Source organism: Mya arenaria, chromosome 11 (genome assembly GCF_026914265.1).
Source record: "Mya arenaria isolate MELC-2E11 chromosome 11, ASM2691426v1".
Taxonomy (NCBI): Eukaryota; Metazoa; Mollusca; class Bivalvia; order Myida; family Myidae; genus Mya; species Mya arenaria.
In genome coordinates this window covers 7,367,878-7,394,425 of record NC_069132.1, presented here as the reverse complement: position 1 = coordinate 7,394,425, position 26,548 = coordinate 7,367,878, and the positions used below count along the sequence as shown (strand labels likewise).

Genomic DNA, 26,548 nt, shown 5'->3' with positions numbered 1-26,548 from the left:
ATGGGAGATAACTACTCCTTTGAAAAGAGCGCTCTTTATGCCGAGTTAGTTATCATGTTTAAGTCGTTGTTTTGGTATTAAGCAACCAATCTAACAACAGTACGTGTATAATACGTAATGCTATCGTTTTAATCAAACGTTTACTGATGTTACAATAGAATATTTGTGTGTCAAAAAAGTATTAATTTGGAACGTAAACAAGACAAACAATTACTGCATTAGAGAGATTTTCATGTAAATAAGAATGTTAAGGGGGTGTAAATGTGAGGATAATTAATAAGTTTTAATGAGAAATCTTAATATACAAAGTTTCGGCTGGATGGACTCCTTACCAAATGATGCATGCATGTGCATGCTCAGGTAGCTCATACCTGGCACCAGTCGAAAACAGGCTGCATCATTTTGAACGGGAAACGTCGTGAATTTAAAGGGGCTCGCTCATGTTGTTACCAAATATTATTTGTCACAGTGATGCATCTAAACCACTTGTATCATTATTTTACTATTTTTTATCTAACTTGCAGAAAAAACATACAATAAAGTATAAAAAATGTTGGTTGGGAGCGAACCCATGCCGGTAGAGTCAGGAAAAAACATAAACCGACATCTTATCCATTAGGCCATGAAACTTTCTACAACAGGACATGGATATTTTGATCTTTTATTACCTTTTTTGACATTGATAACAACACGTAATAATGTCAAGCAACCAATCACGCAACAATGAAATCACTCATTGCCGTTAATAACCCGATTGAAATTGTGGTCTTCGAAAGAAGATGAGCCAATATCAACATTTGCTGAAGTGTCCCAGCTGCCAATATCTTATTTTTAACACTCTGAATGATTTGCCACACTTTATTTCGTAATAAAAGAAAAGAAGTGCATTTCACAAACCATGAGCGAGTCCCTTTAAGGAATCGTCGATGTATTTGCTGTTTTCAAACCTATGATGTATTGTCGAAGGTTTTGATAAAATATTAAAGAAAATGCCATGAAAGATATGGTTCGATAGTCATCTCCGTAGAACCAGTTAATTGTTGAATGACTTACGGCAGTATACATATGGTATCCTCGTCATCTGGCGGTTCTCAAAGGGGAATTTATTCCATGCGAAAGAAAACAAAATCCGGGTCCATGTGACAACATAAGCAAATAAATCCTCGGGCCATCTGAAGCTGGATTCTTCCTGGGAATGTGACGAGTGGAATCGTTCGTTTTTTATGGCATAAATTTTTTCAAATGAAATTGGGTACGACCAAATAAAGGAATCGTACTAAAGTGTTCTAAAGCCATTGGGTGAGAATCGGCTTAAAACCATCAAACGTAGGCGTAAGTATTTTGCATAAAACATTGGCGGATTGGTACAAGTTATGCAATTGCCTGATTCATTTGACTGCTATTTAAAAGCAAAGGTTCAAAATGTTTTTTATACCATAAATTATTTGGTTAGCAATTTCTATAGCCCGTTGAACCATCTTAATTAATTTAGGTCCGTATTGACAAATCTATGTCAAATATCAGACTGCAGTTTTGCGATTCGTAAACCATTTCAAGTTGATAACTTGTGTAAGCAGATGTTTATGTACACAGCAGCTACAGCTTTCGGTAAATTATATTGTGTATAATAATTATTGCATACAGTGGAAAAGAACTATTCCTTCCCTTTTTGTAATCTTTCAATGACACTAAGTTTGTTAATACATACTTAAACTTACACTTGTGAATATTCCACACATTCTATTAAACGATACACCCAATTCCTCTGATGACGTTCATTACAATTAAATAATCATAATGATCGGGCTAGAGCGGCTGGTGATATAAAAAATATACACGTCGAACGATGATTTAGGTCATATAAAAACGTCTTGCCTGCGCGCGTTAGAAAAGAACTGTACATTATAACTGAAGAATCGAGATCTATTGCAGAAACTATTCTCTCTTTGTGCCAAAACATGTCTCACATGAAATGTTTTCAAACTACGAGGGTACGTACGTCAAACGTGTTTTTATGTTTTATGGTTAATATCATACAAACGATACACGATACATTGAATCACTTTTTTGTTAACCAGTAGCATATGTCCACCGTACAATAACGATTTTTGGTAATCCTACTTTTCATCGACAGAGTGGTCTGCCTTTGGTATATGTGTAAGCTACTTAAAAAGTATTGTTATTATATCTTCGAATGAAACACTTTTTAAGACTAAGTAATAGGAACAACGAATGAGAAAACAGGCATTCAAGCCTAATTTCAGAAACAGTAAATAAAGAGTACTCTAAGATATTTCTTAGGATAACATTCAGCCCAGCATTACGCAGCAAGCGCTCAGAACACATTTACAGTACCCTCATAAAATAGAGCGAAATATTATGTGGTCGGAGGTACCAACAGTCTTCAGTTTCGCATCAAAATAGGTTTACTGACAACTGATGGAATTACCGCCAAGGAGCGGTCAGTGCAACACCAGTTTGCTACAACATTAGTATACTGGGGGCTTAAACCAGTTTGTTTGGATATAAACTCTACCTACAAACAAAGAATCAACACAGAGCAACCGTGTTAGGTCTTAAAGGTACGATGAAGTCATTCAAGTACAGCAGTCTGACTTTACAATAAGTACAAATTTTGAAGAGCTGAAAATGGAATATTATTCATGATTTTTATAGGAAAAGTAACAGAGCCACAGACAGTAATGGACAAACTTAAAAATATTATAACAGGTAATATAAACAGTTATTGGTTTGGTAAATTGCAATCGCCCTCAATAAAACAAAGTGGCATAGGAGACTATAAGTATATTCCATGGCCGAGTGTGTAAGGTTCATCCCAACCTGATTTTAGTGTGTTTTGCGGAAATGCGGTTTAACGAGTTTCGGCAGAACACTCTGCGCGAGGGTTGGGATAAATCTTCCTTACAAAAGCGGCTGCGGAATATGCTTTTTCTTCCAACCCAGCTAATCAAAATAAAGTAAAAATGTATTTTTTCGCTGGACTCTTTAGTGCGTAGTAAAAATTGATGCGTATAGATATGAAAGAATTCGTAGTTGCCATGGATATTCGCGAAGTGATTGAGATTATGTTATTAGTCAAATCGTCCTTTAAATAGTTATGCGGTGTGTGCAGCATTGTTTCTTGAATGGAGCATGAAAAAAATACGGTGCCGTTTGAAGCGAGAAATAAATAATTACGGTTCTAAATATTGCCAAAAGACAAGGTTTCCATGATGCTACAGACGACAGTCTTCAACAAGGGAGGTAATCGTGTGATGACAATTAAACAGGAGTTCCATACGGGTACTTGTGTTCTTCTTTGCCCGTGTACAAAATAAGAATTTCTAGCATGGTCAATATTTTGGATCTCCTGTTTCGAACATCATATTCCCATTTACCTTTACGGTAACTCTATTTTAAAAACGTACGCCCTATATGAGCTGAAGCATTGTTATTAATATGCCGCAAACTAGATTATGGGATCGATCTGTATATTCCCGTGTTTTGTGATTAAAGAATACACACTGCTTCCAATACATGCATCTGCGAGGTTTAATGAACTTCTACGGGAAAACTCTTTAAAAAGAACGTGTAAAAGGCGTGTCCAAGCCCAACAGTTAGAATCATGTCAGTATAAAAACTATTTAAGGTACAGTTATTTGAAAAAGGACATATAAATACGTATTAACATGGAGCGTGATATTATTTTCTTTTTAAAAATCGTCAAATCTTTTTCTTAACCTGAATTTCTAGAGCATGCATTATTTTCTGTTTTCAATAACATTGAATTTGACCGCCATGTTTGTGTTTTAGAATCTAAATCAACAGAAGATGGTTCAACTTATACTAGGTGGGGAAAATCTTCATTTCCTGGTAATGGCACAGAGACTATATATACTGGACTTGTTGCGGGATCACACTATACTCAAAAAGGTACATCGGTCAACTACCTGTGTTTAACACAGCAACCATCGTAGACAATGACGAAGAACAAGGTGGCGCAATTATCTACGGAGCTGAATACGAGTTTGACCATCACAGCCGGTCATATTTCTTTGGTCGAGAAATAACTGATCAGGATCCACCCTGTGCTGTTTGCCGAACTGAACGGCCAACCGTAATAATGATTCCTGGCAGTCGACAATGCCTCGATGGCTGGACAATGGAATACAACGGCTATTTAAGCAGTAGGTATTACGATCATCCTGCAGCTACCGAGTTTGTTTGTCTAGATGTCGACCCGGAAGTTATTTCTGGCGGAACTTCTAATAATGACAGCAAGCTTTTTTACCTAACGGAACTCCGATGCCTTTCCTCCTCGCTTTGTCCGCCATATGTGAATGGTCGAGAGCTTTCGTGTGTTGTGTGCTCCAAATGAATTGCTTTAAAATCAACCGTTCAAGACTGAGTTAGTATATAAACTTGAAACATGGTCATGGTATATGTCCAGTTTTTACAACAGTATTTAATGTGTTGGAAATTTATTAAATAGTAAAAGTTATATAAATTGTATGTGACGTCCTATGTACAGCTCATGGATTGACCAATTGTGATCTATAATAAGAGTTAAGGATTACATGTTTTGTTTTATTCAACCTCCTGTCGTATAAAGAATGTTATATTATTTTGAATTTTGTAAATAACCTATATTGCTCTATTTCGATATGATTTTGAGAAATTTTGCATTAAAACGTACATCAATTATGATTTCTGTAAGATCTGTTCATAAACACATTTTAAGATCCATGCCATCCAAGGAAACATGACTCATCCAACTCATACATCAATTATTTAAAAACATCCAAAAAAATGTTAATCATCCTCAGCACCCCAGCGTATCATAACCTATACGATACCCTGGGCTCGGGAAACTTCGTAAATCTTAAATATTCATTAGCAGTTTCCGACCAATGAAGTAGCCGATAACAAAAAGGAAAGAATCACCTTTGTGAATAGTTATCGGCATTTTCAACAATATCCTGCCCAAAACGATTTGTAAGCCGTGATCTCATTGGATTATTTCGAACCGAGATTACATCCGTAACATCCCGGCCATTTCCCCATCGCATGAGGTGTTTCTCATGCGACCTATCAAGCGGCTGTATTTCACCTGATAAATTATTCATGAGTACGATATTTTTACAGCTGATTTGCCCAGGGTATCATATAGGTTATGATACGCTGAGGTGCCGAGGATGATGTTACTAAGCAATTTGGAATTTCTGCGCAATGTTTGTAATAAGATAATAATTAACAAATTAAATAACCATTTACGTTTTTACTTTACTCGGGATTTTTGGATTCCTTGTGATTGTTTGTTTTTGTGTTCTATGTCATCGGTGTTGACCCTGTGCAATTAAACGAGGTTTATGTTTAAACTTTCGACTACTGAATTGTTCATATACATATTGAATCGCGTAACGTGTAGTTGATGAACATTCGCGTTATAAAAGAATCCACGTTGGCTTTGATGATATTAAACAAGGTTGCTTTTAACCGCGAGTTTGAATCGACCTGAAGGTTGTATTTACTGACACAAGTAACAAATGCGAGCGTGTATCCTTTATAGAACTAGTTCTGAATGGCTACATTCTTGCATAGTGAAAAGGATAGACGTGGCACTAACTTAACTTAAACTTAAATCCTATTTAATACTAATATAGGTTATGGTTGCATGCGATGAAGCTTATTTCATGCAAGTAGGAATACATGACTGCACTCTGATCGAATATGAAGATTCCCTTCCATGTACTCAATATGTATTCAAAGCCTTTATTACCAGTGATCTAATATTATTGCGCATAGTGGGGTTGACAGGCTCTTTTTTTCCTTATTGTCCACGTGATATAATTATATTGATAAAATTAAATGGATATCCAACCATTTATAAATACGAATGAACTATATATCGAAACGAAACAGAACACAGCATGTACATGTTTGTTACGCATTGTAAGATTTATATCTATTTTGGCATTTAAAGCATTAAGACACGATATAAATTAGAAGGTGTTGAGATTCCTCGTTTATACAAGTGCATTTATTCTCCTCGTCCGTTTGCGATGGTTCGGTTTTGTTTGTATTAATGTTAAAACGATCCGACGGTGTTCTGGATGAGCGAGAATAAAAGCAGTCTCTGGCTAAGATGCGACGGTTCCATCTTCTTTCTTCAGTTTCCATTTAAGGAATGAGTTGCGGGCTTGATGTCATTATCGGGGTATGAACGCAATTGGGCTGGTCAATGTGTGTGGAGTCCGAAGTCCAATGTTTGATTAACATTGAGTCATGAACTGTCTGAATCTCTGTGTTGGGGGATATCAAGTATCGAAGTTGCTTGTTAAAAGAAATCCTGGAGATATTCGGCTTTTTTCGATGGAGGGTGTATATTTTATTCAGTTTCTAGTTGCTTTGTCTGACCGCCCGATAAAGAACGATTTTATTTCCGTTTGTTAGACATTGTCTATTGTTGCTTAAAATCAACCTACTAACCATTGTAGGAAAAAAGACACGAGATAGCTATATATTTCACTTAATAGGCTAGGGTGTTTTTCGTAAGAAACATAATTGTTCTCAAGCTTACAAACAGCTTTGATTGCTTTGTAACAATTCTCTCTAGCATATATGTAGTTATTGCAATTATTTACAGTATAATTGAAACGTGTTACTACGAACTATAATAGAATAATGTCATTTGGTCAAAAGAGGATCTAAACTATTTAGCAAAAACTGTCTATTTTCAACAGATAATTATTAATTGTCTAGTTACTCTAAAACTATAGCGCACATATTTTAATCATGCTTTCGTCATATTAAATATCAGTTTTGTTTTGAAACCTTTCCTTGTCTTTCAACAGGGTCTATATGTACATTGTCGACAACAAGACTTATCCATGAAATGTTTATTTCTTCATCGTTAGCGCCCTCTTCTTGCCGGGTTACCTAAATAAATTCGAACATCATTTATTTTCATTTGTATCAGATGTTATAGTTGAATATCTCTTTTTATGTAAGATTCGTTACTAGACATTTTATGTCTAGAGTATACATGCATTGTTACTACACAGAAATTCAGATAAAGCCTTAAAAGTAGCGTAACTATATGCCTTTGAAAGAGAAAATCGAACGATGCAAAACTAGTTCTCGAATATCGTTTGTTTTTCAGATATCCAGAGAGTCAAATTTAATTAAATTCATTATTTTGTGTAACTATGGGAGATACTTCTACTTTGCAAAGAGCGCTCTTCATGCCGGGTGATTTATCATGTTTAAGTCGATGTAATTGTATCGAAACAAATGACCTTACAAATATTCCTGTATAATACGTAATGTTTTTGTTTAAATCATACGTTTTCCGATGTGGCAATGGAATATTAGTAAGTCAAATTAATATTAATCCGGAAAGTAAACAACCCTAAACAAACACTTATTAATTGGTAAGTTAACTAAATGTTTGAAGACGTGATGGATATGAGTTTACTAAGCCTATATTTACGACGGATCCTTGTATCAAAAGCGGCCTCGGTATAATGTTGATAGTGATAATGTTGCTAATTACGTCCTGGGTAGATGCTCTTAACCTCGAAACCATTAAATTAGCAGCATATATGAGGCCTTAAAGCAATTAATTGTGGCCAGGTCTGTTGTGACAACGGCGATTGACGTCTCACCTTATAAGGATGGTGTGATAGTTTCTCTAAAGAACAAGTCTATTTATTTCAAGAACGCGCGTGGCATACCCCTGATGGACGAAGTACTCTACCCGAAGGAAAGACGGCAAATACGAAACGAAAACGAAAACAATACAGATATCTCGGTATTCATAGTTTAAAGAGAACACTGGGGGTGGGGCGGAAAAACTGACTTTCGGCTTACGCTAAAAAAATGTTCACCGTTGAATAAACAGGAAAGGCAATTGTAAGATCGTCAAACAATGGGATTCCACTTCGGTGTGTTTCTGATCGGAATTTGCTTCACATAAGTTTTCGTGTGCAAAGTCTTCATTCGAAGCAAAATGATGCCATCCAACGTAGCATTTATGACGCAATTTATCACATGGTATATACACACTGTTAGATAAACATTGTTTTTCGCAATTGAAAATTGTGGTAATCAAAGACGATATTTAAGCAATTATCAACAGTTGCTGAAGGTTTCTACCTTTCAATATCTTGATTTTAACAAAGAAGTGTATTTCACAAACCGTGAGCAATTCCCTATGATGTATTGTCCAAGGTTTTGATCAAAAATGAAAGAAATGGTGCGATTGTCATCTCCGTAGAGCCACGTTAGTTTTGAACGACTTACAGCTGTATACATTTAGTATCCTTTGTTATTTGTCGGTTCTCCGAGGGGAATTCATTCCATGCGAAAGAAAATTTCATGGTCCATGTGACTACACAAGCAGAAAAAAATCGGCCTTCTTAATCTGGACTTTTCAGGGGAATTGGACTATTGGAATCGTTCGTTTTCTATGGCATTCATTTGTTGGAATGCAATTCGGCACGACCAATTAAAAGCATCGTACTAAAGTGTACTAAAGCCATTGGGTGGGGATCGACTGAAAACCATCAGATATAGGCTTTAGTATTTTGCATGAACTATGATGGGTGCTGCTTTACTAAGATTGGGTCAAGCTATGCAATTGCCTGTTTCATTTGCCTGTTATCAAAAAAAGGAAAGGTTCAAAACGTATAAGTTATAACTGTGTAAATATATGTTTGTGTACATACCATAACCTCCTAATCAAACGTGTAACAATGTTATGGTCTCTAAGTGCACATGCACAAGCTCGTGATTAAACGCTTAACACTGTTAATGTCTCTTAATTCGCAAGCTCAAGATCAAACGTATAACACTGTTCATGTCTCTTAGTGCACAAGCTCAACCTCGTGATCAAACGTATAACTCTTTAATCGTCTCTTAGTGAACAAGCTCAACCTCGTGATCAAAGTAGTAATGCTGTTAACGTCTCTTAGTGGCCAAGCTCCAGATCATACGTATGACGCTGTAATCGTCTCTTAGTGCACAATCTCAATCTCGTGATCAAACTAATAACATTGTTAAAGTCTATTAGAGCCCAAGCTCCAGATCAAACGTATGACACTGTTAACTTCTGTTTATGCTCAAGCTCGTGAAGAAACGTATTACAATGTTAACGTCTCATAGTGCTCAAGGTCGTGATCAAACCTATAACATTGTGAACGTCTCTTAATGCTTAAGCTCGTGAACAAACGTGTAACGCTGTAAACGTATTTTAGTGCACAAGCTCGTGATCAAACGTATTACACTGATTACGCCTCTTAGTGCACAAGCTCGTGATCAAACGTATAACACTGTTAACGTCTCTTAGTGCATAAGCTCAAGCTTGTGATCAAAGTATAACACTGTTAACGTCTCTTTGTGAACAAGCTCATCCTCGTGATCAAATGTGTAACACTGTTAACGTTTGTTAGTGCACAAGCTCGTGATCAAACGTATAACACTATTAACGTCTCCTAGTTCACAAGCTCGAGACCTAACATATAACACTGTTAACTTCATCTTGTCCGATTGATGGGCAAACGGCCCGCAGATTTGGTATAGAGGATGGGCATGACCAGCAAATGGCCCTTATTGATTCAAAGACCAGAATGTCAATGATCACGGCTGAGGTGACGTTGAACACAAAAAGCTTTTATAACTTGTGTAACCTTGTGCCTAAGGTTCTTATAGTTGGTCGAGAGGTTGGTCATTACATGTATATTACTATGGTAGAACCATATTGATTTTAAAATAAACGAATCAAAACTCAAGAAAACCAGTTGTTCCACATGCATTTCAATTCAAAACTGGTATATTTTTTAAAAGGTACAATAATTAGTAATTTAACTGCTTTCTTTACAGTTGCATGAAATTGACTATTGTAGTATTATTCAAAAAATGATTTTATATCAGATGTACACCACCTCATTGAAGTATTTTCTTATAGTGTTGTTGTTGTTATTATTGTTCTTGTTATTGTTGTTGTTGTTGTTGTTGTTGATTTGCCAAATGTATTTTTCCTATGAATGCCGTGTTTTGAGCTTTTGAATATCTTTAGGAAGAACCACTTGATAAGTCAACGTATGGACTATGAACGACTGTGTTCGAAGCATATTATATCTAGACCAACTCACAGATTATAACCTATGTCACTTCTGTTCTGAATACATAAAGACGATTTGACAACTTTTCTGGGATTGTAGAATCGCACAAGAGTTTGAATCTTTTCCTTTCTACGGACATACATATGTGTCTTAACTTGGGGACCATAAGTTTTTGCAATTTACGAAAATCCAATTTTAGACATTAGACCAATTAATTTCCTGGTTGTGTTGAAATACCCCATATTCTGCATGAAGTTCAGATATATTACTCTTACGTCTGCAACTTTTGTAACGCACGAAGGCTAACGATATAAAATTGAAAATGAAAGTGCCTTCATTAATGACAAGTTAAAAGTTCATGAACAAAAAGACATATGTTAAAAGAAGATGAAAACAAACCCTTCTTTTTCTGTTCTATGTATTATGTGATTTAGTTATAATGACTATATATCACCGTTGAGATTTTATAGTATATATAATATTGTTGTATATTATGAATTTCCGTGTGACAACAAAGTTCTACGCTTTATATAGTTACCGAACTGTCATTTGGTTATTCATATAGATTTTGCACACATCCGTTAAAGGGTAAATTACATATATTGAATGTTTGACCTTTTCTGTGAGTTTTTGTTTTTGCATTTATAGAATATATTTTCAATTTATTATCAATATAACATATTCATTGCTGCCAGGATGATGTAATCATGATTGTAATTGGAATTTTAAATAACCAACTCTTTTATCAACATTCAGAACTGATAAATAACTATACATATCATCCTCAAACTTTGAAGGAGTATTGCTAATAACATTTAATTGCCCCACATATATTGAATGCCAGATGACTTAATGATTGCCAAAAGACGAATGGGTTAAACATATTTCACAAACCTCTTAAGTCTTCAATGTTTCGCAACATGTGCCCTTCTTAGTGCCTCAATAAGGAAGAATAATATTTGTTTCACATCTTCACCTGACAATAAACTGAATTATTTGCAACTTGTTTACCACCGGTAAAACTATTCACAGTCCACAACAAAAGCATCGCTTTAAAACAAGGCATGCTTGGTTGAGATGAACTTTTGAAAGGCCAATCCCAAGGAAATCTAAATTTCTATTTGCGTGTCCAAGTGTTTTAAACTTATTCAAAAATAGTACTTTCATGTTGTTCACAATTTGTCATTACTTTTGTTTCCTTCTTCCTAATAATACAGGATATGTTTGTAAACAGTATTCTGAACCTATCCTTATAAGGAAATATTACAAAAGAGGATGTGTGTGAAATGTATAAAAACGGCCGTTCCTGTCGCACTAGTAGACATAAACATGGCATTCCTTACCTGGATAACTCTGATATTGGCAACGCTACCACCCGCCCTGTGCGCGGAGATCGGACCTTCGTTTGACAAGTTCGAGTACGAGTTTGGCGTGCTGAAAAAGCTTGAGCAACTTGAAAGAGAGACGAAGCGTTTACTTGAGGAAAACAACCTTCAAACATCGGCCATCAGCGATCTAAAGGAGCAAATAAAAAGTTAGTTTATTTGTTGCTTTCACACTTATATCACGTAATGCTAACACTACGAAACAAGTGTTAAACATCGGATTAAATTTCATAAATTATTAAATTTCCTATAAAGTGATTTAAACCTGTGTTTCATAAGTTCATATATTTCATTGTTGATATCGGTATACAATGTTTAGCATATAACCGCAAAATATTCAATCGCCATGAAATTTGGCCCAACAGTTAGAATCATGTCAGTATAAAAAATATTTTAGGTACAGTTATTTGAAAAAGGACATATAAATACGTATTCACATGAAGGGTGATATTATTTTCTTTTTAAAAATCGTCAAATCTTTGTCTAAACCTGAATTTCTAGAGAATGCAGTATTTTCCTTTCTCAATATCATTGAATTTGACCGCCATGTTTGTATTTTAGAATCTAAATCAACAGAAGATGGTTCAACTTATACTAGGTTGGGGTAAATCTTCATGTGCTGGTAACGGCACAGAGACTATATATTCTGGGCTTGTTGCGGGGTCACACTATCAACACACAGGTGCAGCTGCCAATTACCTGTGCCTAACACAGCAACCATCGTGGAACAAGTATGACGACGAAGAACAAGATGGCGGACTTGTTTACGGAGCTGAATACGAGTTTGATCTTCGCAGTCGGCCATATTTCTTTGGTCGTGAAATAACTGATGAGGATCCACCCTGTGCTGTTTGCCGAACTGAACGGCCAACCGTAATAATGATTCCTGGCAGTCGACAATGCCTCGATGGCTGGACAATGGAATACCATGGTTACTTAAGCAGTGGGAGGAACGGTCATAATGCAGCTACCGAGTTTGTTTGTCTAGATGTCGACCCGGAAGTTATTACTGGCGGAGCATCTAGTAATAATGGCAAGCTGTTCTACCTGACGGAAGTCCGATGCGGTGCCTCCTCGCTTTGTCCGCCTTATGTGAATGGTCGAGAGCTTTCGTGTGTTGTGTGCTCTAAATGAATTGCTTTAAAATCAACCGTTCAAGACCGAGTTAGTATATAACATTGATATGTGGTCTTGTTATAAGTCCAGTTTTTACAACATTATATCTGTGCCTGTGTAACGGAACGGAATTTTCTATAACACTTAGTTGTTTGAAAATTATTGCATATTAAAAATTATATAAATTGTATGTGACGTCCAGCTCGTACAGCTCATGGGTTGACCAATTGTGATCTATAGTAAAAGTAAATGATTACATATATATGTTTTGTTTTATTCAATCCCCTGTTGTATAAAGAAATTATATTTTTTTAGATATTGTAAATGACCTACCTAATGATCGCAAGCTGTTCTACCTGACCGAAGTCCGATGCTGTGCCTCCTCGCTTTGTCCGCCTTATGTGAACGGTCGAGAGCTTTTATGTGTTGTGTGCTCCAAATAAAACAATGTCTTGACATCATCCAGGCAAGACCGTGTTAGTAATCAACCAAGACCAAGCTATTTAGTATTTGCTGTTGATCCTGTTGATGCGAACTAAAGTTTGTTCAAAGCCAAATATTAGTTTTACAGCTGTTAATTTTAACCAAAACGGAACAACATTTTTTATTTGTAAGCATTTATTACTGGCCATTTTTGTTTGCGTGTGAGGAGTAGAAAGGTATAATAGCAGTTTAAGTTATATATCCTCTCTCTCTGAAATAGGCGTCAACTAAAACAGTTTATCATATGCCTTTTAATTCCGTTTCCCTATCCAAAAGTTAAAATACAGAACAGAACAGAACAGATAATTTATTAAGACTTGTACAAAGTACATCATCTTCTTAACCATATACATATAATAATTGAACACATGGTGAGAACACAGGTAATACAATAATGAGTAAATTAGAATACAGATGTATGGACATATTCAAATTAGGTGAGGATGAACAAAAATTAAAACAAAAAAATGAATCATTGTTATAATTCAATATTAAGAGTTGTTCGTCTTATACATAACGCTTCTTAGACAAATAAAGATAGTTTTATAAGTTCTTGTCTATTTGTTGAATACAGCACTACGTATTGAACAAGTCCGCACCAAACGCTAAAGTCGTTTTCAATAACCCGAATTAGCATAGTAGCCTGTGTTGAATGCTACCTTTTACACACGTGTTTTACACTTTTATCTACTATTCAGTTTTAGGCAATTTCTATATTCCCTAAAGAGTTTATTTCGAACGTATTCGATTGCTGATTTGAGTTTATATTTCAAAACAATGCACTAAATAATTAATGCGTCATTTTCGGATTTAAAATTCCGAAAAATTGCATTTTCTTTGGTTTAAGTAGTGCGTCTAACGTAAAGATTATCAAAGAATACAAACAATAAAAGCAACATTTCGATATGATGCTCTTCTGACTACCTGTATAACGTCGTGTTCGGTCTACAACATATATCGCTTCTACTCTTAGCGCATTGCTGTTGACGACATAAATGCGCCCCTGTCCAGTGCGTTAAGGATTTGGTCCGTTGTTGTAGAGATGTATGTTTCCTTTGATAACGTATTAAAAGTCCATGTTATTCGTTCTTTGAATTTGAATATGTAAAATGTTTTAATTGTAATACAAACGATCTCCTGTGACCCGCTTCCTCCCATCTAGGACCAACATATTCAATATTGGTCCTAGCCTGCCTATGGTTATTTTCAAATGTAAGGAAAGATCATCGTGTTGACAACAAAGGAACAGGAGCGTAGTCAGAAACTTAATCCTTTTACTCAGACCAAGAATGCGATTATATGAATTGTGTAGTATTTTCACCAATGTAACAAAACTCAATTTTCTCAAAAGCCGTATCTCTGCCCTCTTGGATGGGATGTATATTAAGTTATTATTTACAGTGTCCTATTTAGAGTTTATCTAAATGTTCGTTTCCTCTGTCTGACCTCCCGCCGAAGAACGGTTTCATTTCCGTGTGTATTCTCATTGTCTAACGTCAAAGCAGCCCTCGTATCATTGTAAGGCATATTCAGAGACAAGAAGGAATTTTAAGGAATATACTAGGTTGTTTTCATATCACACACAAAAAATCGAACTGTTTTGAGTAAACAGTTCATTTTGACAAGTACGCACTCATTTGCACTTTTACGAACCAAACTAGCAAATGGTCAAGACATAGTCCATCGTGGACAACCACTGGACGTTCTTTCGTTACTCTCATACATATCGTGGGAAAATCGACTGTAGAAATCTCGTTCATATGAAAATGTATGAGGCATGGGAGACAATTTGTTTTCCAATGAAATCGCATGTTACGCTAAAATACTCGACAATTACCCTGTATTATCAGTTGTCTCAGCAGGCGAATGGTCTAAGTAAATGGTTTTAATTATTTAGTCATCTGGCAGTACCGAGTTGCTCCAGCTTTCGCCATAATACTTTTGTTTTCTACGGGAAAACAGAAAACATTATTATAAGTGTCTGTGCATATTAGGGAGTCAGAACTTTCCTTTCTTAACTAATCAAACTGCCTCATTACTTATTTATTATTACGAGATTTTCTTAGCTACAAAACGAACCATAGTGCAGTAGTGTATTGTGGGTATCCGACGAAGGACATAGACATTCTATTCAAGATCAACAGATTAATATTCGTAATATATCACAAAATGAAATCCAGGCTTAGCCTAAACAAGTAAAAATTAGTGATGTTGGATTTGTTATGTGTGTGTAAACGGAGGCTCCATAACATAATAAATATTGATTCATTTAAATTTATAATACTCATTCATGTTAATTATTTCTTTCACAGGAACAAGTCGAGGGGTTAAAGCGAAAAGGTTCTATCTGCTTCTTTATTGAATGTCACTTAGAACCTAATCGCTTTCATCCCTCGAAGTGGATCCATGGCTTATACCTGATGATCAAACCACGCAGTGGTTGAGAAGTTTCTCGCCAAGCTTTTCCACTTTTTATCAAGATATGCTTGTTTTAGGGAACATTTGTCAGTCCCATGTCTCTCTTACGCTCGCACAAATGTAAAAAGTAGCGTACAAATTGCCAGTGCGTCAGGCTCCGGAGTATAAATAGCTTCAGTGTTTTATATGAACGAAAGCGAAACGGTGCCTGAAGACAAATACCAGCAATTATCAGCAACGCTAGCAGTATTTATAGGTTGCACATGGATGCGGCGTCAGTAATACCGGTACCATGTTCAAGAGAAATCTACCCACAACAACATCTCTTTGCACTACTGCTTTCAATAAACTCAACTACATTTAAGAACAAGTCATTGCATTTCATTTTATTGTGGTTGATATTTTGGATGTAAATATTAAGGTAGTTGTTAAAGTATTGTTTGCTATCTTTCGAGTGCAAGTATTCTGGAATATCATTTACGGTACTACTTTACATTTTATTTCATGCATATCGGTAAAAGAATGAAAAAGATATTGGTGAATTATAACTTGACCATTTCACTCTGGCTGAAGTGAAATGATAACATTTGATCATTTTCACTTTGCAGACAACTCGGGACTACTTAGTCCATCTTTAATACGATTTGCTTTCCTTGACTTGACAAAGTACACGTACATAACAAGTGGTATATCGTAGTGTCAAATTATTTAAAAAGAATTTATGACAAATCTCGGCTGAATAAGTCTCTCACCTTTTGACTAAAGATATGAACGCAAAGCACACATCCATGTCATTTCCTTAGCGCCGTGCCAGCTAGTTAAAAGGATGGAATTATGACCAGGAGCAGTAATGCCATCCGACGAGAAAGAGAAAATTAAATTCGAAGTAATTGTTAGATAACAAAAAGATGACATCGTAGTTTCCCCTTACAGCGTTGAAACGATGGTCATGCTTATTACATACGTCCCGTGCGCGTAGAACCGGGTGGACATGGGAGAATACGGACTTCTTATCTCTTCGTTATTTGTATGTCGTCCTGCGGATATGATGAAAGAAAATAACGTCAAGGAACCTGATAACAGCACATGTACAGACATGCAGTTTCTCCAGTAAATTTCCCGGCATTCTGCTCCGGTTTAGCTTGCCGTCATAGGGTTTGAACGTTTGGAACAGGTACACTTTGTATCTGAAATAGTTCCAATGGTACTTACATACGCAAATGGACCCTAGCCAATGAGTATGATGAATTTGGGAAGAAGAAAATGCACAAGTGTATATCAAAGTGCGTAGCTGGAGTCAAGATAATACCATTGTATGCTTATTGTTTCAATACCGATGCAAAGGACAAGCACTTTAAACTTCTTGTTTAAACTATGAGACATAAACATGTACCAGTTTTCATGAAAATACAGATTCGTGCTCCTTTATCAAGTTTCTTTCAACTATTATAATACATAAATAGGCAAAATATGCTCAACGAAAGCAAACTTTTCTTAAGACCTAGAGTAAAAGTTATTTTTAGAGCATCCGCTTGCATACAACATTTGCCACATTATGCCACTATCCACTGAAATGACGCTGACCATGACTGCTACTTGTTTTGTTGGCAATCTTATTTTTCTAAATCGTGTTAATAATGCTAGTTTTTTATCCTTCTATTATGCTCCTAGTTTTGCGAATATTTATAGATTAATATTATTTTTTATCAAGAGAAACAGTAATAGTCCTGCCATTATTCGCTCAAAAAACACACTCTAAGGTATTAAATACATCACATTTCTCTGATGACGTGGATTTATTATAATGAAAAAATAAGTATGGTTGGGATGCTGCTAATGCTGCTTTTGATGTCATATACAAGATGCCAACAGCGGATACATAGAAAGAGGTTTTTTTTTCTAATTTGCGCACGGTAGAATGGTACATACCAAATTCCAAAACTCATAAACCCATGTGCCAAGAACATGTCTGAGAATGTTTTCTCTGGAGCTTGAACGAACTTTTACTAGTCACAGATTTCCTGGAATAAACGTTTGCGAAAATAAGCAGTGAATCTTAAAAGCGGGATTTGAACTTATTGTGAAGTTGAGATTCAGGAAGCAAAGATGATATTCGTCTGGATGATTGTTGCCCAGTTTGTTCTATCGGGAGCGGACACTGAGCCACTGTGTTTATCAAGATTCGATTATGATTATAAACTATTATCAAAACTTGTAGAGCTGGAAACTGGCCAAAAGAGACTTCATGAAACAATTACGGAACAACAGACAGTAATCAACGAACTTCAAACAACAATAACAGGTGCGTTTTGTGCACAGTAAATGTGCTTATTAAAGGCTCCACCTTAAACCAAAAGTAGGTCGGAAAGATAAACAAAATATTGTTTTAATAATAATGTTTTATTTATATTCCCGAAACAATAAATGTACACGTGAAACAAATACATCGGTTTAATGATGTTGCACATAGTTTTAAGATAAAGTTTTGACGTTGGTTCAAAGGTAAAAAGAGAACTGGGTTAGATAACCCGCTCATTTACCTAATTCAGATATATTGAATTCATCGAAATGTTTGTATTTCCCAGGCTCTAGATCAAAAGAAGTTGGGTCTGTTTATACACGTTGGGGTAAATCTTCATGCCCTGGAAACGGCACAGAGACTATATATGCTGGACTTGTTGCGGGGTCACACTATCAACACAAAGGTGCAGCTGCTAACTACCTGTGTTTAACACAGCAGCCATCTTGGAACAAGTATAACGATAAAGAACAAGCCGGCGGACTTGTCTACGGGGCTGAATACGAGTTTGATTTTCGAAGCCGACAGCAATTCTTTGGTCGAGAAATAACTAATGAGGATCCACCCTGTGCTGTTTGCCGAACTGAACGGCCAACCGTCATAATGATTCCTGGCAGTCGACAATGCCTCGATGGCTGGACCATGGAATACCACGGTTACTTAAGCAGTGGGCATTACGGTCATGATGCAGCTTCCGAATATGTGTGTCTAGATGTCGATCCGGAAGTAATTTTGGGCGGAACATCTAATAATGATGGCAAGCTTTTCTACTTAACGGAAGTGCGATGCGGTTCCTCATCGCTTTGCCCTCCTTATGTGAATGGTCGAGAGCTTTCGTGCGTCGTGTGCTCCAAATAGAATGTATTGAATCAACCGTTCAAGACGAGCTAATATCCAACATGTATGAAAAAGCAATATTTGAAAAAACAGTACTGTATCAATAGTATTTTGTATTTACGTACTGTTGATTCTGGAGAATTCAATCATTACAAATTTACTGTGCTTTTAGTGTCAAATGGCCATTGTTTCTCCACTTTGGTTATGGAGGTTTTGTTAAGGAGTACTTTAATGCCCTACTAAATTATCATTAAGTAGTGTTTGAGAATGTATCTGGCCTTTAAAGCACCAGCTATGCATGCCCTTTTCTTTGTCCTGGTATCATAGCATGTTGACAAATTGTCTGTGTCTTGTTTATTATTGGCTTATTGTAATTTGAGTGGATTCAAAGAAATATAGCTCTACCGGTTATGCTTTGACAGATCGATATTCATTGATCAGAGATCGACGATAACCAAGGTTTGAACTAGGCCTTTGAGTGATTTTGTTTGATTATGTTTCCATTTGTACAAATAATGTCGTATGCGTGATTTCTGCAATCTAGAAACGTGACAGTAATAAGCATCTGACTTTCGGTTAGGTACGCAATTGTAATCACAAAACAGGTGTTGTAGCACTATATTTTTATGAAAAACAAAATCCACATGAATCTTATTCATTTTTAATTCCAATTCAAACAAGTTATTGGGAAATATCAATCCTCAATATGCGAGTTAAGTTTCAAAATCAAAATGTATAGAAAAGATTCCGATATATATTAACAGATACGTGCTCACTATTCGATATCGGTTCAAAATACAACAGTTTAATAGATTTTACTTATTTTCTGTTATGCAAATCCATGGATTTGTGCGAGAAGTGCCTCACAACCCGGGCATCTAACGGAATTATAATGTCAAAATATTTGCTCCAGTTTTAATCGATAGATTTCTACAAGAAGTGGCGTGCTGATATTATCAATGGTGCGAAACTTAAAAGTATATACTTGCATATGCATAGTACGTTTTGTATGGCTGAATATCTATATATGTCATGTAACAAAAACAACAGAAATTACCTTACTCAATTGCGTGTATCAGCGCATTGGTTACGTATCAAAACTGGTAGGTACGGATATAATAGACTGCCAAGAATTGAAACAGTATGTTTATTTTGCCATAACAGAAAATTGAGGATGAATATTATTTTGATGTAGATGTAGTTGTTTCGATACCTCCGATCAAATTGTATTAAAAAGTATTCTTTATGTAAAACCTATCATGTTAAAATTTACTCAACTAATTAGTAGTAATAGCAAACCGACTAATGTAAATTTATGTTAATTCTCGGTAAAGGCAAATAATAGAAGAAACTTATTAATCAATGTTATTGTTTAAGTTGTTGATCGTATATAATCACTGCTGTAACCATTTGCCACCTGCAATACCATAATATATCTAATTAATTAGCTGTACAGTTTATTATTATTATTATTATTATTATTATTATTATTATTATTATTATTATTGTTGTTGTTGTTGTTGTTGTTGTTGTTGTTGTTGTTGTTGTTGTTGTTATTCACAATATTGCTACACGTGACCATTCTCCATATTTCGTAAGCTATACTTGAATTGTTTCTGATATTGGCTACCTTGTCACGATGCAAACATGCATGATTATTGTGTAAACTTGTATATATTTGTTTGATGAAATGCTTTGTTGTATATGTCCGAATGAACTTCTGTTCTGCTCTGTTCTATTACTTAATATCGCTGTTACCCCTTTTGAACGGGCAGGTCAAACGTAAGACCTCGACCATTACACATGTCCAAATAGTTATCAAAATGAATAAAATTATGGCGATAATCTAACATCATTACCAATATTAAAACGACGGACGATTATTGACGACCATAGGGCTTCTACTACAAAAACAACAAAGCATTATAGCATGTAAGTCTACCACAAGTTTGTATAAGTGGTTGTGGAAGGCAAAATATTAAACCTGGTCATTTTTTAATTTAAATAATAGGTACACTTTTTCAAATAGTAAAACATAAATCCGTTTTAAGACTGTTTGGCGTAAAAAAGAGTTTAGCAAAATTTACGAAAGAATCAGAAATTATCACAGATTTGTTATGATTTCGTTCGCTTTATAACGGAATAGAATAACGACAATATAAATGTTTTCGTGTGCCAGAATGTTGCAGACTACCTTTTCATCATATTTGGCTTCTTGATTATATCCCGAAATAAAATAGTAAAATAATAGTGACTTATTCATTTCCTGTAAAATGAAAATATCTTTATTTAAATAGAAGCAAAAACCACAAAACCACAAGTCATTGATGATTGCAGTCGAACATTTTTGTTATAAAATGCAAATTATTTGTAAGCCAAACTCTTTAGCTATCAACACTTTCATAATTATGTATAAAAGGACGCGTGTTATTCTTGCTGCGTATTTAACTTAAAGAGATGTAACATTGACATTTTGAAGAATATGTTTTGGTCTTTTGGTCTTTTGATTCTTGGTGTTGCACATTTTAAAGCAGCACTCTCACATATTATAATTTTTGACATTGTTTTATTCCTGTCTCAGAAGCAGATGATTCTGGTATCAATTTCTTTAGTTTAGTTATATGAGATAACTCACAATAGAGCACATCTCAATTGTTTGGGAAACTGCCGAAAAAATATTTTTTCTTAAAACGTTAGTAACGCTTTAAACCATAAAATATCAATTTTGGAACGTATATATGAAAAACGTCTTGTTCCACATTTTAGACATTTACACAAACAAATAACTCAAGCGAAGACCTACCTGCACAACTGCACATCAATATTCATTCAACAGTTACAATGTTTCCTAATTTTGTCATCATTAAAACGCAATTAAACTGGTAAAACTGACCCTAACCCATAGTCCTTGTGAAAGTTGAGAGCACACCAACTCACTATATAGTATTTCCGTGCACTTTAAAGGCACTATTTATTGATTCGTATAGCTATTGTACAAGTAAATTAACTCATTCTGCAAAATTTGAAATAATGTTAGAGCAACCAATATGCTCAGCTTTAATGGAGACAAGGCACCCCTATGTAAACGTTTGTCGTGCACAGTCAAACGTTAATGTATTTCAGATCAAATGGAACATTTTGGTATACGGACATTTACAATCGAAACTTACACATCCCTTCGGTCTCTACATTGAATATATTACGATCCCTACCCATTCGGACTCTTCTTCCCCTTCACTGAATATTTAGTTTTAATTAAAAATGCGTTTTATTGGTTTCAGACAAATGTGTGTTAGAAAAAGTATGGCTTTATTTATTTTCGAAACGAAAGACCTTTGTATCGGCGACTTTATGATTTTACTTCTAGAGTCGATAAGGTAACTGACCGAAATGTTATTGATTTTAGTACCAATATATGTATACGAGAAAAAGTTTACCATGAACAGTAATATATGTCTGTTGAATGAATGTTGAATTAATATAATGAATTGTCCGGGTTTTATGGTAAAAGAGTATTCTGTCGGAGACTATATTATTTTTATCAATATGATTTGGACTTGTTTTCGTATTTGAATATCATTATTAAAAGTATTGATTCGGTTTCGCAAAAGTGCTTCTATGAATGACAGTTTGGCTTTTTCCCTACCCATCAACAGCGGACAGTTATACAAGCGATTAGTGTGGTATTAACCTGTTTTACTGTTAACTATGTATTAACCGTGCGCATGCTGTGATTGGGTGTCTGCACAAGAGGATGGTGGTGCCACTAAACTTTAAGCTAAATGCTTGTCTTAACTACACTCCGCTCCGACATCATCACATACATTCTGCCAAAGCAGTGTCCGCAGATTGGTGGCCCTGAAGACCATGTTCTGATATTTATTACGGAGATACATATATACTTCGAAGAACAATAACACTGAAGGCACCATACACAACGCATGAGAGGCATGTACCTAAAGAGGAGTTGTTATGAAAGCACATCGTCCGAGTGCAACTTTTAATAAACTCCACTATACGAAAATCTACACCTGATTAGTGATTTTATGTTAGTTTGAAAAATGATATCAATATTACGAATTCTTTGTTTAGATCAGAACGAAAATATCGAAAATCAGATGATTATTGTTGATTAATGCTATAATTGCGCTCTAAACTGAAAGATATGATGTAGTCTAAACTCTGTTTTAAAAACAGTACTTGGGGATTCGTTTTGTAATTTTTAAAAAAAGTTGGTAAGTTGTGGTGAACTTAGGTGATTATCTATAGCTATTGGCACGGTCAATATGATGAAACACGAGCCGGTGGATGTGTGATGAACATGGAATACATTTAGCCTACTAAACAGTCATTGTGGGGCTAAACAAGGCTAATTGGGGTGTGAAATTGGAATATATCTAGCCTATGCAACGGTAAGTGTGATGCAGAACAAGCTCGGTGTAGGTGTGGCGAACTTCAGTTATCTCTGCCGTATGCAACAGTCAATGTGATGTAGAGCAGGGTTGGTTGAGGTGTGATTAACTTGTCATGAAATACTTTTAGCCTATTGGACAGTCAATGTGGGCAAAATAAGGTTGGTCTAGATGTGATGACCAGGAAATATATCAAGCCTGATGCAGAACAAGCTTGGTTGAACTGTGAAGAATTTCGAGTTTCTCTAGCCTTTGAGACAGTCAATGTGATGCAAAACCAGCTAAATTGAGGTCCGATAAACTGGGAATATCTCAAGACTGTTGACCAGCCAATTTGAAGCGGAACCAATTGCTCGAGGTGTGACGAACTGGGAATATATCTAGCTTATGGAACAGGCATTGTGATGCAGAACAATCTTGGTTGAGGCGTGCTGAACTTGTAATTTCTCTTGCCTATGGAACAGTTAGCGTTAGAAAAGAACTGTACATTATAACTGAAGATTCGAGATCTATTGCAGAAACTATTCTCTCCCTGTGCCAAAACATGTCTCACATGAAATGTATTCAAACTACGAGGGTACGTACATCAAACATGTTTTATGTTTTATGGTAAATATCATACAAACGATACACAATACATTGAATCACTTTTTTGTTAACCAGTAGCATATGTCCACCGTACAATAACGATTTTTGGTAATCCTACTTTTCATCGACAGAGTGGTCTGCCTTTTGTTTATGTGTAAGCTACTTAAAAAGTATTGTAATTATATCTTCGACTGAAACTCGTTTTGAGACTAAGTAATAGGAACAATGAATAAGAAAACAGACATTCAAGCTTAATTTCAGAAAAAGTAAATAAATAGTACTCCAAGATGTTTCTTAGGATACTATTCAGCACAGCATTACGCCGCAAGCGCTCAGAACTCCTTTACAGCATATCGCTATTTTTTGCAGGACAAAGCGTCACCTCACAAAAGTAAAATTGTAAAGAAGGGATACGGCTGGGAGGTGCTTGATCATCTTCCGTACTCGCCAGATCTTTCAGTCCCTGATTTCGATATGTTTCCAAAATTGAAAGAACCACTTCGAGGAATCCGTTATGATAGTTTAGATGAACTAGAGTGGGCCGTTTTAAAGAAGACTTGAAGAGCTGGAAATGGACTGCAATTTATCAATTTGATGGGAAAAGTAACGGAGCCACAGACAGTAATGGACAAACTTCAAAATATAATAACAGGTAATATTTACCCGAATGTTGACAATATGTACTGTCACACTGGAAGCCATGCAATATTTATTTTATTATACCGAACACAGTCACATTTATATACATATATATATAGAGAGAGAGAGGGCTTTTTTACCATTACACAACTATTAAGTTTAATCAATTCATTCTGTAATTATTGTTTGTTTGCATTAGCTGTCATTTTGCTGCAAATGTCGTTTAGAAATAATGCAAACACCGAAAGTGACCAGATTTACAACACATTTTAATAAGCGCTTACCACCTCAGACTTGGGAAACCAAAACATGTATATTTTTAGACGCGCGTGCTATGTGACAGTATCATATCAACTGGTCAAAACCGTACTGTCAGTGTGTGGCAGAACGAAAATACCCATGATGGATATATGATAATTTAACATGGGCAGGTCACGTGAGGTATAATAAAAACAGTTTTTGGTTTAGTTAATTGCAATCGCCCTCAATAAAACAAAGTGGCATAGGAGACAAACGGATCCTGTTTCGAACATCATAATTTATTCACATTTACCTTTAAGGTAATTCTATTTTGGTGCACACTTAAATAAATAAACGATATGTATACATGTATCTATCGTCTTTGAATAGTCAAGGAGTATCAGGATACTATTATCTAGCTTTAAAGTAAATTGTAAATCAAACTTCTTGTTGCCCGTACAGCAGTTTGGTAGAAATTGCCAACGCTTAATAAAACCTGCTAAATTATGTCACTTTCCCGCGCTAAACAACACCCCCTACCAACTGACCAAACCAGTTTTGATCATGCTATTACGGTGTTACGCGAAAAGCTATATTTGTTCACACCTGGTTAAGCCATGAATCTAAAAACGTACGCCCTATTTTAGCTCAGGCATAGTTAGTAATGTGTGTGTAAAACTAGGTAATGAGATCGATCTGTATATTCCCGTGTTTTGTGATAAAATAAAACACACTGCTTCCAATACGTGCATCTGCGACGTTGAAGGAACGCCTATGGGATTTTTTTTTAAAAAACATAGCTCCTAGAAGGCACCGTACCCTGCATCACTGCCATTAATACCATCTTGACCAACACAAAATTATCAAAACTTGCAAGACTTTTCATGCCCCATGCAAAGGATGCCATGTAAAATACGTATAACGCTGTCAACGTCTCCTAGTTCACCAGCATGTGGTCAAACGTATTACACTGTTAACGCTTCTTAATGTACAACCACAAGCTCGTGATCAAACGTGTAACACTGCTGACGTCTCTTAGAGTACAAGCTCAAGCTCGTGATCACACGTGTAACGCTGTAGACCTCTCTTAGTGCACAAGCTCCTGATAAAACGTATAACACTGTTAAAATCTCTTAGTGCACAAGCTCAATCTCGTGGTCAAACATGTAACACCGTTGACATCTCTTAGTTTAAAAGCTCGTGATCAAACATGTCACACTGATAAAGTCTCTTAGTTCAAAAGCTCGTGATTAAATGATAATACTGTTAACGTCTCTTAGTGCACAAGCTCGTGACCAATCGTATAACACAGTTAACGTCTCTTAGATTATAAGCTCGTGATCAAACGTGTAACATTGTTAACGTCTCTTAATTCATAAGCTCGTGATCAAACGTGTAACACTGTTAATGTCTCTTAATTCATAAGCTCGTGATCAAACGTGTAACACTGTTAACGTGTCTTAGTGCACAAACTCGTGATCAAACGTATAACACTGTTTACGTCTCTTAGTTCACAAATTCGTGATCAAACGTATAACACTGTTAACTTCTCTTAGCGAACAAGCTCGTGAACAAACGTGTAACACTGTTAACGTCTCTTTGTGCTCAAGCTCGTGACTAAACGTGTAACACTGTTAACGTCTCTTAGTGCACAAGCACGTGATCAAACGTGTAACACTGTTAACGTCTCTTAGTGCACAAGCTCGTGATCAAACGTGTAACACTGTTAACGTCTCTTAGTGCATAACCTCGTGGTCAAACGTGTAACACAGTTGACGTCTCATAGTGCACAACCTCGTGGTCAAACGTGTAACACTGTTAACGTCTCTTAGTGCACAACCTCGTGATCAAACGTGTAACATTGTTAACGTCTCTTAGTTCACAAACTAAAGCTCGTAATCAAACGTTTAACACTGTTGACATCTCCTAATACACAAGCTCAAGCTCGTGACCAAACGTATAACACTGCTAACTACACCTTGTCCATTGATAACTTGGGCAAACGAC

At 35.8% G+C, this 26,548-nt stretch overlaps 3 protein-coding genes across 3 annotated transcripts; all 3 read left to right on the top strand.

Annotated features, from left to right (window-relative positions):
- Positions 1–4,548, top strand: LOC128207857 (uncharacterized). The gene is made up of 4 exons (XM_052911025.1): positions 1–44; positions 2,515–2,582; positions 3,814–3,954; positions 3,996–4,548. Exons 1-4 carry the CDS (start codon positions 1–3, stop codon positions 4,376–4,378), a joined length of 636 nt encoding a protein of 211 aa, XP_052766985.1. The 3' UTR covers positions 4,379–4,548.
- A 6,849-nt stretch (positions 4,549–11,397) lies between these two features.
- On the top strand, positions 11,398–12,887 carry LOC128209425 (uncharacterized). Its single transcript, XM_052913450.1, has 2 exons — positions 11,398–11,658; positions 12,071–12,887. The coding sequence occupies exon 2, from the start codon at positions 12,089–12,091 to the stop codon at positions 12,641–12,643; it is 555 nt and encodes a 184-aa protein (XP_052769410.1). The 5' UTR covers positions 11,398–11,658; positions 12,071–12,088; the 3' UTR covers positions 12,644–12,887.
- A 4,610-nt stretch (positions 12,888–17,497) lies between these two features.
- LOC128208974 (short-chain collagen C4-like) lies at positions 17,498–20,910 on the top strand. Its single transcript, XM_052912749.1, has 2 exons — positions 17,498–17,828; positions 18,112–20,910. The coding sequence occupies exons 1-2, from the start codon at positions 17,633–17,635 to the stop codon at positions 18,681–18,683; spliced, it is 768 nt and encodes a 255-aa protein (XP_052768709.1). The 5' UTR covers positions 17,498–17,632; the 3' UTR covers positions 18,684–20,910.
- The last annotated feature ends 5,638 nt before the right edge of the window (positions 20,911–26,548 follow it).

What these genes read in the sequence shown, in the direction of transcription:
- LOC128207857 (XM_052911025.1), top strand. Translation starts at nt 1, where the DNA reads ATGGGAGATAACTACTCCTTTGAAAAGAGCGCTCTTTATGCCGA. An exon ending in AACCGTGTTAGGTCTTAAAG is followed by an intron (nt 2,583 to 3,813) that starts GTACGATGAAGT and finishes TTTGTGTTTTAG; the next exon opens with AATCTAAATCAACAGAAGAT. An exon ending in TACATCGGTCAACTACCTGT is followed by an intron (nt 3,955 to 3,995) that starts GTTTAACACAGC and finishes ACGAAGAACAAG; the next exon opens with GTGGCGCAATTATCTACGGA.
- LOC128208974 (XM_052912749.1), top strand. Translation starts at nt 17,633, where the DNA reads ATGATATTCGTCTGGATGATTGTTGCCCAGTTTGTTCTATCGGGAGCG. An exon ending in ACTTCAAACAACAATAACAG is followed by an intron (nt 17,829 to 18,111) that starts GTGCGTTTTGTG and finishes TGTATTTCCCAG; the next exon opens with GCTCTAGATCAAAAGAAGTT.
- LOC128209425 (XM_052913450.1), top strand. Translation starts at nt 12,089, where the DNA reads ATGGTTCAACTTATACTAGGTTGGGGTAAATCTTCATGTGCTGGTAAC.